This window comes from Eublepharis macularius, chromosome 9 (assembly GCF_028583425.1).
Source record: "Eublepharis macularius isolate TG4126 chromosome 9, MPM_Emac_v1.0, whole genome shotgun sequence".
In the NCBI taxonomy this organism is placed as follows: Eukaryota; Metazoa; Chordata; class Lepidosauria; order Squamata; family Eublepharidae; genus Eublepharis; species Eublepharis macularius.
Window position 1 is genome coordinate 30916052 of NC_072798.1, and position 13716 is coordinate 30929767.

Consider the following 13716-nt stretch of genomic DNA (forward strand, 5'->3'; position numbering starts at 1 on the left):
GAGGAGGAGGTTGCCAACTATAAGCAAAGCCAGTCCGCTACTTCTGAGCTCATCTCAACCGGTTATACGGTGGATGCGGTAGGTAACACCTATTTCCCAGCAAAAAAAGCCAAGGATTTCTGATGACTTTCCAGTCTGCGAGCCACAGAGCGAGCCTGACCTCCGAGCTGTAGGTGGCGCCGTTGCCCATAGAAGGCGGGTCTGTGTTTAGCTCTATTCCCAATCTCGCTCGAGTTCCGGTTTACCCTGGAGAAGGCAATGTGTGGATAGAGAGCAACCTGGAAAGACAAGGATGGAGTCGAATGCTGGTGGCGCGGGTCGGGCTGTGTCCCGGGAGCTTCTCTCCGTGGAAGGCGGAGGCGGAGGTAACCAACCCTGACTGGGTGCGGAAAGGCTAAGCTGCCTTGCTGTCCGATTGGACGGTTTCTGCTGTATGGAGCTAAGCAAGGGGAGTGTTCGGAGCTTATTTGTTTGCATGGCGGCTTACTTCGTTTGGATCCCGATTTTACACGTGTGTGAATTGAATATTGCAAACGTGGCGTTTTACGGAGAAGAGGTTTATGAGATGCAGTTTAAAAATAAAAGAAACGCAAAAACAATTTAGGTTCCGCTGGAAAAATCAAAGGAATGAACTAACTTTTGAGGTCATCAGAGCTTTTAAAAATTGTTATTATTTGGAAGTTTAACCAAGAAAGTGAATGGAGAACAAGTGATGTTTCTGGACATGATGGGGAAAGACCCCGTTTGCTGCAGGCTGGGACTTTCTCATCATGTCCAAGCAATATCAGTTTCTGCTCCCCCTTCCCTTTGTAATTAACATCTAGCCCAATGAAGCGCTTTAATGAACTCCAAAGTTTGCTTACTGCTTTGTGAATTTTCAGTTAGTGCTAATAAATGTCTTGTGGTGTAGTGGTTTGGATTTTTTTCTTGTGGACTGACATGCAGTTTTGTTTGCTTTGAAAACAGCATGCACATTTTTCTATGGGGTTTTATAGCTATGTTGCTTTCTAAATAAATAAGCCTTTGCAAATGCATGATGCAGGAATTAAGCTGCCCAAGCTTTGTAGCAGTACTCTCCTTATAAACCATGCTGCCACAAACCCACATCCAACTCAGGCTTAGGCTGACCTTCTCCCTACCCTGAGGTAAAACTTCTCCTCTTTAAGCCTATGAAGCTGTATACTGGGCTGGGAAGCCTCTGCTAGCGTGGTTGATGTTAAGCTTCAACTTTCTTTCTTGTCCCACCCATAAGGATTATTAAAAATGATTACCAAGCCAAGTCTTAGGAGGGGACAGATCAGGGGTTTGCAGTTCCCTTTAGCAGAAACTGGCACACAAGGCTTGGGGAGGTTCAAAATGTAACTGAAGGTTTATTTACAGAAGGTTAAAATCAAAAGGCAGGTAGGCAGATGTTTGAACTTGAGTAACAAAGGTTTTTATACAGCAACTTCACTGGTGTGAGGCACAAAACACTTGGTCTAACACTAGGTTGCTGGTTTTTTTCAGAGGTTGACACTGCTTCACAGATGTTACACTTTATATACACAAACACAGCATGACTTTCCCTCCTCTCCAGACCTTAGGGTGCTCCACTGAGACAAACCCTTCCTAGATACTGGGTAGGCGTTATAGTTATGAGCTATAACCGTTCCTGGCACTGAGGGGAGACTCCTTTCTACCCACTTCCTTGGCCCACTATAATTCCCAGATCTCTCACGTCTAAGCAGGAGTTAGTGCGAGGACTAAAAGTGCTTCACAAACATTTCTTCCTCACACAGAGGATTCTCTGGCTGACCCTCTCTGGTCTAAAGCCAGGCTCCAACTCCCTTTCTCTCTCTCGTTTTCTCTCCAGCTCCAACTGACAGCTTCCCCAACATTCCATCCCCAACTGCCATTTCAGGCTAGCCACATTTGGGGGTGGGGCGGAAACATGTCAATCAAACTCTCACTTCTGGAAATCTCAGCATCTGAAGCTGAGTCCGTCACGCATTACAGTAGTGGCCCCAATATAGTGCCTATGGATGCCATGGTGCCCACCGATGAGATGTCAGTCCTTGATGACACAGTCAGTCTTTGAGCATTTAGAAAGGATGGCTGTGATTACTAAGAGCTAGCATGGGTTTCTCAAGAACAAGTCATGTCAGACTAACCTTATCCTTGTTGAAAAGTTGGTAAAATGTGGTTTGGATCCTATTATTGTTAGGTGGATCCTTAACTGGTTGACAGGTTGCAGAGTGGGTTCTTCATCCTCTTGGAGAAGGGTGACAAGTGGAGTGCCTCAGGGATTGGTCCTGGGACTTGTTCTGTTCAACATTTTAATAAATGATTTGGATGAAGGAGCAGAGGTCGTGCTTACTAAATTTGCAGATGACCCTAAATTGAGAGAGGTAGCAAATATAGTTGAAGACAGAGTCAGAATACAGGATGATCTTGACAAGCTGGAAAACTGGGCTAAACCAGAAATAAATGTAAAGTTCTGCAAATTCATAATTATAGGATGGGGGAGACTTGTCTTGACAGTACTATGTGTGAAAAGGATCTAGGGATCTTAGTAGACCATACACTGAACATGAGTCAGCAGTGTGATGTAGCTAAAAAGGCAAATGCAATTTTGGGCTGTATCAACAGAAGTATAGTATCCAGATCACACAAAGTGATGGTATCACTCTACTCTGCTCTGGTTAGACCTCACCTAGAGTATTGTGTTCAGTTTTGGGCACCACAATTTTAAAAGGATATAGACACGCTGTAAGTGTCCAGCGGAGGGCAACGAAGATGGTGAGGGGTCTGGAGGAAAGCTTGAAAGAGCTTGGTATGTTTAGTCCAGAGAGGAAATGATTGAGAGGTGATATGATAACCATCTTCCAAGTACTTGAAGGGCTGCCATATAGAGGATGGTGTGGAGTTGTTTTCTGTTTCCCCAGAAGGTCAGACCAGAACCAATGGGTTGAAATTAAATCAAAAGAGTTTTCGGCTAAACATTAGGAAGAACTTCCTGACAGAGTGGTACCTCAGTGGAACAGGCTTCCTTGGTAGGTGGTGGGCTCTCCTTCTTTGGAGATTTTTAAGCAGAGGCTAGATCGCCATCTGACAGCAATCCTGATTCTGTGAACCTTGGCAGAACATGAGAGTGAAAGGGTTGTATCAGTGCTTAGTTCTTATGTCCCCTTTTACTTGCCCAGGGTAATGCCGATCACCACTTTGGGGTCAGGAAGGAATTTTCAGCCAGTTTGGCCAGGGATCCAGGAGGTTTTTTGCCATCTTCTGGGCATGGAGCAGGGGTCACTAGGGGTGTGGGGGGGGAAGATAGTGTGTGAATTTCCTGCAACATGCAGGGGGTTGGACTAAATGACCCTAGAGGTCCCTTCCAACTCTATGATTCTTCTATAATACGTTCCCTGATGCCCACTTGTTTCCTCTCCACAGCATCTATTCCTTTAAAGAAACAGACAATCCTAGCTTTCTTCCACTTCAGAAGAGCTCAGGAGGCATAATTTTTGTGGCTGAGTGGAGTGCCCATTTGGAAACATAATAGGCAAATGTGTCACTTGGAACCTCTTAACATTTTATTGAAACCTTCCAGTGTTTTGTGATTTGAACCAGCCTCTGTAACAGCTATTTTGTGATTGTGCCCACCATCTTTTGGCAGCCGTTTTGTTATGGCACCAACAAACTGTTCTCAGAATTTGGAAAGCGCTCACAGGTTCAACAAGGTTAAGAATCCCAACATTATTATTCTGTAATGTGAGACTGATGTTTATTTTGTTGCATGTTAGTGGTGCTCCACAGGTTCCTGCATTTAGTAGAATATGTACAGGTTCATACATAGTAGGGTTCATGCCAGGTAGGTTCACTATATCCACTAATCTAATGAAAGAAGAGCTTCCGTGAAGGAAAGATAAGAGTAAAAAATCAGAATGATGTGCAGTTTCTGAATTGCAGGTATTCATGAGACACTGCTGCTGAATTCAAAGCATAAGAATAAGAAGGCTGTGAAGGCAGAGACAGTCTGGGTACCAAGGAGCAGCCGTAAGTATATTTCTGAGTAAGAATTGCTGCTCCAGAGTCCATCACAACACTGGAGAACTTGAAACCATTAAATCTGAAACCACTGAAGTCAATGAGGGTCTCAACCAAAAAAAACCCCGATACTCCATCCTCAAAATATTTAAATTTTTAAAATGTGAATAGCTTCAGAACTTCACATTGGAGAAGAAACCCTTACCATTACTTTTACAGAAATCTTCCAGAAGTGTCAAACTGATTTAACTGGTAAATGCACAATAAGATATATACAAAGTAGCAGACCATTTATTCCAATTAATTTTTCATCTCTTTGGATATTTCAAAATAACCATTCCTTTTTATGATGCAGCTACATATAGGTCATTTTTTAAATTTAGAATGACTAGAAGTTTAATGTTCTTGGAAAGGATATTTTGGATCTTGAGCAGATCTGGAAAAAACAGGTGGGATTTGTACGCAAATGCATGCGTACAGTACTCTTTTTACTCTAACTGATAAAGATCTGAAGGGAAGAGCTGAGACGTCTTGACAGCTGGAAAATAAGGAACTTTCATCTACAGTATAAGACATAGCCTCAAAGTATTTCTTGGTGCTGTTCTTTTACTGTTATTTGTATGATTCATGGGAAGGAGCAGTACTGCTTTTGATGTAGCTTAAGAGTCTGTTTCTTTAGTATGTTTTTATTCCAGCCCAAGATAGCTTCATCACATCTCAGAAGCTAAGCAGAGTTGGCCATGGTTAGTACTTGGATGGGAGACCACAAAGGAAGTCCAAGGTTGTTACACAGAGACAGGCAATGACAAACCACCTCTGAATATCTCTGGCCTTGAAAACCCTGCAGGGTTGCTATAAATCACCCTTGACTTGATGGCACTTTTCACCACCACCACTTTGCACTACCATGGCACTTTGACCACCGCCTTTAAGAAGATCTGCAGACTGAAAGATTGTAATGAAGGAAGAAACTTAGCTAGCATATCACTCGTACTTATTTTAAGTAGTTCTTTTGTTATCATCATGTTCTGTCTGTGTTATGAGCTGCTTTCTCCCCCGTCTTCCTGTATTCTTACCTAGTCTGTCAGGGGCACGAATCCATGTCCATTCAAATCTGGTGGTGGATAAATGTAATTCTTTATTTGGATATTTAAATAATCAAGGGGGGCATTCCTCTCTGCCTAAAGAGTTTTTCTTGAATTAGTTTTAGATAAGGTACAAAGCTTTCTACCACACATGGCCAATGCAAATGATGAACTAAGAAGAGAAATGGAAAGTGTTCCTGCTCAAGACTTTGATATTGAACATATAGATGCTTCAGATGAAAATGTTATTGAAATGGTAAGAATTTCATGCATCCGACTCATTTTTACTCTGTGCAAGAGACAGTTATCTGCCTTCCTTTCCTCATCAATATGTATTTTGAAAACTACCGATAGTTGTGTACAAGTTTTGTTATCTGGAAGAGTTATGCTACTTTTTCCTTGTAATTAAAATGTCTCTCTTGTCTGAACCTAACTCAGACAGTTTGAGACTGGCAACGGAAATCTGTTTCAGATCAAAGACTATTGTGTGGGTCAGTGAACTGTTTTCCATGTTGTTTTATCTTTACATCCTAACTTTACAATGAACAGAGGTTTTTGTGATTTAATTTTTTTCTTATAATTGCAGGATGTGGCTTTGGTGGAATTGAGTGGTTCTAGTTCAGAGGAGGAGGAATCAACCTCAGAAGATGAATCCAATGATAGCTCTGTCTGTGAAGAAGTCACTGTAGATAACATGAAGCTTCCTAAACCCAAGGGAGATGGCAGAATAGAAGTTTTGGACAGTAAATCAAATGAGTAGATGTATCATAACTATTTTAGATGTCCTGTTCTGTTGCATTCCCTGCATTGTTACTATCTGAGAGAAGAGTCCTCTTAGCAAACTACTTTGTTTCCTAGTCTACCTGGAGACTGGCTTGCTGACTTCACCTCAAACTGCTTGGAAACAAGAAAGATCTCTTCGCAAGTCCAAAGATAGGAGAGTAACAAGGACACTCTGTTTCCCCAAGGGAAGTATGGAGCAAAAAAACAGAATGAAGCACTGAACTGGAAAACAGACAGAAACTGTTTATGTTAAGACACCTAAAGAGTATATTTTAGGGCTAGTTCTTACAGTTTTCCTCAATAAGGCCAATTCCAAAGTTACAGCCACAGTGAAAGCTGTTGGAAATTATTTCATGCAAGGACTATTCACTATCTGGATTGTTCCAGTTGTTTGGGACCTGCATGGCAGCACTAACCAGTGTCTTGGAGTGATAGATGTGGTGAATGGTTGTTACATGTTACAACCATCATTGTACAAAAGCACTATCAGAAGCTCCCATGAAGTGTAGTAAGAACTAGCCTGGAGTCTGTTATAAGGTGGGGGGAGGAGTTATGTTGGCTTAAATAGCCTTTTGTGTGTGTGTGAGGGGGGATAATAAAGGAATGAAATCAGTTTCATAGTATCATAGAATCAGAGTTGGAAGGGGCCTTACAGACCAACCCCCTGCCCAATGCAGGAATAGCCTAAAGCATCTTCAAGAAGTATTTGTCCAGCTGCTCCTTGAAGACTGCCAATGAGGGGGGACCCACCACATCCCTAGGCAGCCAATTCCCATTTATTCAACCTTATAGGCGAGTATGTAGGTTGACTTACTGAAAGTCTTGCAGCCTGCATTTTTTAAAAACAAAATGGTATGCACAATATGTCCAGATTGGGGGAGAAATTTAATCTGAATTTTACAGGTAGCAGAGTGTTATATATCCCTACAGTCATATGATGCATCTGAAATTGTGTCTAGCATATGTAGGAGGATTTTGTTTGATAAAGCAATACTGTTTCTTAAAAGTGACACTTTTTTGTGACGTTCTGTCTTTTCCCCCATATTAAATACCACAACTGGAATGATATATACAATTTTGTGCTTAAAATACTGACTTTGGATTGTTTTGAATGATTGTTGGGAACTTTGGGCAGTGAGTAGTTCCATTTCTGTGGTGGAACTTTTTCCTAGTTGTCTGACTTTTAGTAAACATTAAGACTATTTTCAAGGAAATATCATGTAGTCAGGCTGACTATTACAAAAACAACTGTAATTCCCTCTCCCCCTAGCCCTTCTGAAATAAATGGGAGAAGTTGTGGTTCCTGCCCTCTGTTTTCAGAAGATGTATCCAGTAGAAGCAACGTAGGAATATTCCTGCTCTCTTTTGTAGTTCTGGAAAACCGTAGGAAGCTGCCGTAATAGTACAATGGCTTTTTTTTTGCCCAAGAAAAGAAGAAGCGGGTGGGGCATGTACTGCAGAAATACTTCTTTCAAGATTTTAAAGTACACAGAGTTTAATGTAACTTGCATTCACAACTATGTTGATTACATTTTCCTTATTGGCAAACAGATTATAAAACATTTGCTATAGCTTTCATATGCATAGTTTAACACAGATGTCAAGCTCTGTATGTCATAGTAAGTGCACTTCCTTGAATTTATTTACAATTTTTATAGCCAAGTGGCTTTCTATGCTGCTTAAAATATGCTGGACTTGCATTGCAGAAACAAAGAAGCTTAATGCTGGTGTAATGCACATTTTTAGACACTTAAGTCAAGAAATCCATGTATTGTCTTTGGAGGAAACAGGGAATCTAGCACATTGTTTCTCTAAGCGAGTGGGAGACTTCAGTGCACTGTTATGTAGATTTTGGTCCACCACTGGATGTTCAGTAATGTTGCAGATGTGCATTTTAGTTAACTATAGTGGATGATGGAGCCAAGACAATAAAAGGAGTTATAGCTGAAGATTTCACAAAACGTCTGTGACTCACCCAGGGGTTCCTACCACATTCTGCTAGTGGATCCATGTAACATAATACTTGGCAACAAATGGTATAGCTGAAGAGAGAAAGTCTGACTCCAGTTAGCAATGCAAATATTCTTCACTTGCTCAGTGGGATGAGGTTCTGGTTTTTGTAATGCCAGGAAACATCTCTAACAGCTTTGCCTATTTGTAATTCTGTCCTTCTGCCTTGTGCTTGAGGAAGGATGGTAAACTTGAATAGATTAGCAAGAGTATCAGTTTGTTGATTAATATTCCACTGTTACTGCTTTTGTTCTCAGATATTCATGAAGTGCTTCTTCACCTGAAAGAAATTGGAATATTAAACAGTTTTGTGACTTGGAAGAGTTTAGTTCAGTTTCTGTGCTTGCAAAAAACAACTTCAAACTCAACCACAACATTTCTTCACTTTTTTTCTTTAAACTTACACATCTTGAAAGCATTACTAGTTTTGTAAGAGCAGAGAGCATTTTTACATTATCCTCCTCTACTCCAAAAGTGAATGGTATTTCTCCACCATTTATGTTTTGTTGTGTTTGATTTTTTTTGCAATGTACAACAGAGGAGACTTTCAAATTTTCTGCCGGTAGAGACCTCATATTACAGAGCATTCTGGGATATGTACTAATTTCATGTTGGGCCAGGCCTCTTGGGTCCTGTCAGTTGTGGAAACTGAATGCAAGACATCCACCCTCTTGCAGCAGGCTATACACTTCAGGAAGAAATTGTCTTTCCTGCTATTTCTGATCAGGGTTCCTTGATCTACCCTGGAATACATTGTTAAGGTAAAAACAAATTAACCATATAAACTGCAAATGCAGTTTAGGACAATGGTCAATATTTAGCTTTAAAAAAATAAAAAGCATTTTTTAGAATGTTCTGTGTTTTTATAAATGGCTACTTACCTAAATCTTTTCCAAAGCCAGACTGTTTGAATCCACCAAACGGGGCTGCCACATCAGTTTTGTTATAGGTGTTAATAAAAACCGTTCCAGCTTCCAGTTTGTCGCTGACATACAGAGCTTTGCCTATGTCTTTGGTGAACACCCCTGAAGCCAAGCCGTATTCTGTTCTGTTGGCTCGTTCTAGTACCCCATCAATATCCCTACAGTGAGAGAAAATCATTTGTGCTAGGCGAGGGACTAAGGATTCGTATCTAGACCAGGGTTCACTGTTCACTTTTTAAGTTTTTGACCTTTTATTACCATTTGTCATGGCTTGGTTGGAATCCATCTTTTGTTATTCATTTGCCTGCAGAGAGGAGTTCTGTGAATGCAGAATTAACCCAACTTGACAGTACGTGATCAAAGGCCAAAATTTACTCACTTTTAGCTGCATCTTTAATCACTACACCAAGAGAAAAATAGTTCTGAATAAGTGACTACAGCAAGACATACCCGTCTTTGAACTTGGAGATGACCATTACAGGACCAAAAGATTCTTCCTTTGCAATGTACATATGGTCTTCGACGTCGGTCAGGATGGTAGGTTCCATGAAAAAACCTAGTTAGAAGGCAATGAAAAATCATATGCAAACTCTGAAATCTCAGGGGCTCTCTGTCTCAATATATATCAGAGGTGCTGTGATATGTATTGCCTCTCCAAACTAAGAAGTTAATTTGCAATACTGGAAGTTATTACCTAAGGCTTCATTGTTTAGTTGACTGATGGGTTGGATTAATCGTTCTTTTGATTTAAAAGATACTTCTGATTTGATTGATGGCTTTTCTTCATCCTGTAGCTTTAAGTACTCTTAATTGAGATCATTTTTATCACCTCGGGGTTGGATGACAAAGCATTCAAATCCAGATGCTTGGGTAGCTCCCAAGCATGGCATCTGCTCATCCAAAGTAGACTGACTCACAGTGTGCAAGTCCTGAAGGTACTATATTTACCTAATGGTGCTGTTCTAACTATGAGAGTGAGGGAATGTATGACACTGCGCTGGTTTCTGGAGCAGGAATCCTATGCTACACCACTGTCACTGCCTTGGCAGATGCAAGTCTCTTTTTATATCTAGAATAATGGGTATTTATTCACAAGCTCTTTGTTATGGAAGAATAGTCTCTGTAGGTTGATAATTACAGAAGAAAATATCTAGTTATTGATTTGGTTCTCTTTACCATCTAAAACTTTACCACCTAAAACTGGACTTTTTTTCTTCCAAAATGTGGCAATACATAGCTTATGTCTCCTAAATATAAAAAAATTGTCATTTTTCTTGTTCAATTTCTCCAAAAATTCCAGCTTATAAGCAAAGTGCTAATTGGAAATACTGTTTTTTAGCAACCCGATTGAAGAAATCTTAATCAACTACGTGAGTTTTAATGATCGAATAATAATAATATTTGATTTATGTACCACCCTTCGGGATGACTTAACACCCACTCAGAGCAGTTTACAAAGTATGTTATTATTATTCCCACAACAACAAACACCCTGTGACGTGGGTGGGGCTGAAAGAGCTCCTAGAAGTTGTGACTATCCCAAGGTCACCCAGCTGGCTTCAAGTGAAGGAGTGGGGAATCAAACCCAGTTCTCCAGACTGGAGTCCTGTGCTCTTAACCACTACACTAGACTAGCTCTCTGCAAACATTTCTATAAACATAAAAAACTGCTCAATGGCAGACATGTTATTTCATTGTTCTTAGATGGTACACCTATACGTCACTGTAGGCATATTTTGGAATAGGAATTCCTTGCTTCTTCTATTGTACCTGCCAGAAACTTTTTAAACTACTTGTATTAAAAAATAAATTCTACAACTGCTGTTCATGAACACATTATTAATCATTCAAAATTGATTCATTTAACATTGCAGCCCTGCTTTAGGCTCATTTTACCTGGTCTACATACTTGTCTGCCTCCGTGCACTAATGTGGCTCCTTCTTTCACTCCAATTTCACAGTACTCCAGAAGCTTTACTAAATGAGCCTTATGGTTCTGAGGACCGTGGTCGGTGGATCTGTCCAGTGGATCACCAATCTTCATCTTTTTGGCTTCTTCCACCTGGAGATTATCCAAAAATTGCGGGGGTGGGGGTGGGTGTCACATAGTACAAGATAATGGCTGTGATCTTTTGGGGGCAATGTCATATCATCTAAAGCAGAAGTCTGTGCTATGATGTTTCAAGTTAGTTGGTGAATAAGGGGAGGCTATTCCTCTCCATCCCATTGGTCAGAAGCTCCCATAACAAATTGAAGCATATGGCTGCATCTACATATTGGTGGATTCTGCACCATCATTACAGTATAGCAACAGTGGACATCTGGATTTTCCCATGTAGGCTACTTTTGTCACACACAGACTGGGTGATAATGCTAACACACCTGGGCCACCCAATGCACCACTTGTCCCATTGCACTAGAGTCCACTGTTTCAAGAGGCCATATCAGAAATGGAATGGGAAATTCTTGGGAGGATGGCCTGTAATTATAACTGGCCCACAGCATTATAACTAGGCCTGAGAAAAATTACTATTACATTTTTGTGTTTTCTTTTTGCTTTCCCTGAACAGTCTGGAAAGCTTGCATTATGACGTAATGTCATTCCATACCTGGTAAGGTGTCTTAGCAGTGCAGCATATAGTAGGTAATTAGCTGTGATCTAAGAGGGCCTTGGAAATCTAGCCTCTGCCATGAACTTACTAGGTGGTCCTTGGCAATGCAGGGAAAGAGATACTGGCCTACTTTTCGGAATTATTGCAACAAGATAATATGGATGAAACTATATAACATGTATTACCATTATTGGCTCTGCTTTCCTGAAGCACAGAGGCATCATTTTTTATTTTATTGCATTTTTATCCTGCCCTTTCTCCATAGAGCTCAGGGCACCATACCTGGTTCTCCCCTCCACCATTTTGTCTTCACAATACAGCTGCAAGTGACTGGCCCATGCTCACCCACTAAGTTGCATGGCAAGTGATGATTTGAAGCTGGTCCCTGTCTCAAACTCCACACTACACCACACAGGCTCTCGTGTTTCAGTTTACCTGCTATGTGATAGTTTACTGGTGTACAGCAGTAGCACCTTTAAGACTAACCAACTTCCTTCTAGCATAAGCTTTCGAGAACCACAGCTCTCTTTGTCAGAGCTCTCGCTCTGATGAAGACAGCTGTGGTTCTCGAAAGCTTATGCTACAAATAAGCTGGTTAGTCTTAAAGATACTACTGGACTAACAGTACTAACTACTACTGGACTACTAGTGGACTAACTACTACTACTACAGACGAACACAGCTAACTCCTCTGGATCTATGGTGTACAGCAGACTCTGTGTCTTTGGCTCCAGTGGAGGTTGCCCTGTTCCCTTTTCACTACAGCTTGAGCTGTCACTGCATCCTTTCAAAATGATAACTCATGCAACAATATTTGGGGGGGGTCTTTGAAAGGACCATGAGAGTTGGCTGGAAAGCAGGCAGCTGGGCTCAGGTGCATCTCCAGTTAGAAGGCTCTCAAATAGCAAGTAGACTGAGCTAAATGGATCAGCGGCTCAACTATGTATAAAGTAACAAGACAACAGCAAATGGGCATTGAACAGAAGGGCAGGGCAGCTTAGCCTTAGTTATCATAAAGCCAGAAACACCAATGGAAACAATGTAAGACCACAGTGTTAGGTTATTAAAACAGAATTATTTTTAAACCTTTTAACTATATAAATTGCTTACCACTCTCCTAACAAATTCATCATGAATGGATTCTTCCACAAACAGTCTACCTGCTGCAATGCAGTTCTCGCCTTTGTTGAAGAAAACTGCCCCCATGCCCTGCACCAGAAGAAAAAAGAAAATCCTGTGACAAGGTTTTGGGGGGTAGTCTTGAGGTGTTTGCCTTACCTTTTCCTTTTCTTATATATACATATTTGTTTAAAAATTTATATGCTAACTTTCCACACAAATAGGGTCCCAAAGCAGCAAACATCAAGGCATTAAAACTATTTAAAAACATTAAAATATTTAAAACATTTAAATTTTAAACGTTAAAATATGTATGAACCCATTAACATGCAACTTCTCTTGCAATTCTTAGCAAACATTTTGCCAAAGGGAAATCTGTTGCTATGGAACACATGATTCCATCCTGATGATTACATAGAGATGAGATTCTGGATGCAACAGAAAGTAAATGATAGGAAACACAGTAGCTAGTGGCCCCCAGTATATTCAGCCTGGTTTGCCACTGATCTCTCTCTTGGCTGCTTACAATGTGGGTGTCAGAATCTTAATGTCCCCTGCCATTCCTCAGGGGAGACAAACCCCTGGACTGCTGTGTAAAGGCCTGGGCCAAGGACTGGACTCTAATGGGCATTGTGCTTTAGACAGCTGCGGCCATCTCCTGTGTCAGTCTTGTGAAAATGTGCAGAGGAGGGGGGGCCTCCTGAGCTTATTTATCTCCAACTTATCTGCCCACCTCCAGCATTCAGCCTGGGAAGAAGAACCATTGTCATGGATACATAACCTTGGAACTTCTGAACTTTCCAAAACATCCTCTTTGCTTTCCTGCATAGCCGCTTTTGCCTTAAACACACTGTAGCTAGGTGGGAGGGAACTGGGCTGTAAGATTTCAATACAGGCTTGTGGCTTAGCATAGAATTTCATTCCTGGCAATGACCCTGTAATGGATTGCTAAACTCATAGGTTATCAATAAAGCTTTAACTCATGCAGTTTTGGACTCATGCAGTGAAGTTATTGAAATCTAACTGGCAGAACCTGACAGTGGGTAAGAGCCAATAGACTCTTTCACTAGGTCTGGGCCCATTTCCTGTCTAACTAGGCCAGGGACCCAACCAGTAGCCTCACAACAAAGGGAAATGGAAGGAAGGTAAGCTTCAAAGTGCAAT

General features: G+C 41.0%; 2 protein-coding genes across 3 annotated transcripts in view; one reads left to right on the forward strand and one right to left on the reverse strand.

The window, feature by feature from the left end:
• Positions 1-251: 251 nt before the first annotated feature.
• NOPCHAP1 (NOP protein chaperone 1) lies at positions 252-8219 on the forward strand. Its single transcript, XM_054988441.1, has 4 exons — positions 252-365; positions 3943-4029; positions 5225-5361; positions 5692-8219. The coding sequence occupies exons 1-4, from the start codon at positions 293-295 to the stop codon at positions 5863-5865; spliced, it is 471 nt and encodes a 156-aa protein (XP_054844416.1). The 5' UTR covers positions 252-292; the 3' UTR covers positions 5866-8219.
• ALDH1L2 (aldehyde dehydrogenase 1 family member L2) overlaps positions 8071-13716 on the reverse strand; it is a 37763-nt gene continuing 32117 nt past the window's right edge. For both annotated transcript variants that reach the window (XM_054988439.1, XM_054988440.1), the window contains 5 exons: positions 12544-12642; positions 10718-10883; positions 9272-9377; positions 8780-8979; positions 8071-8178 (listed from right to left, as the gene is read on the reverse strand). In XM_054988439.1, the coding sequence (XP_054844414.1) occupies positions 8123-8178; positions 8780-8979; positions 9272-9377; positions 10718-10883; positions 12544-12642 (627 nt within the window). In that variant the 3' untranslated portion in view covers positions 8071-8122. The remainder of the gene's footprint in view (positions 8179-8779; positions 8980-9271; positions 9378-10717; positions 10884-12543; positions 12643-13716) is intronic.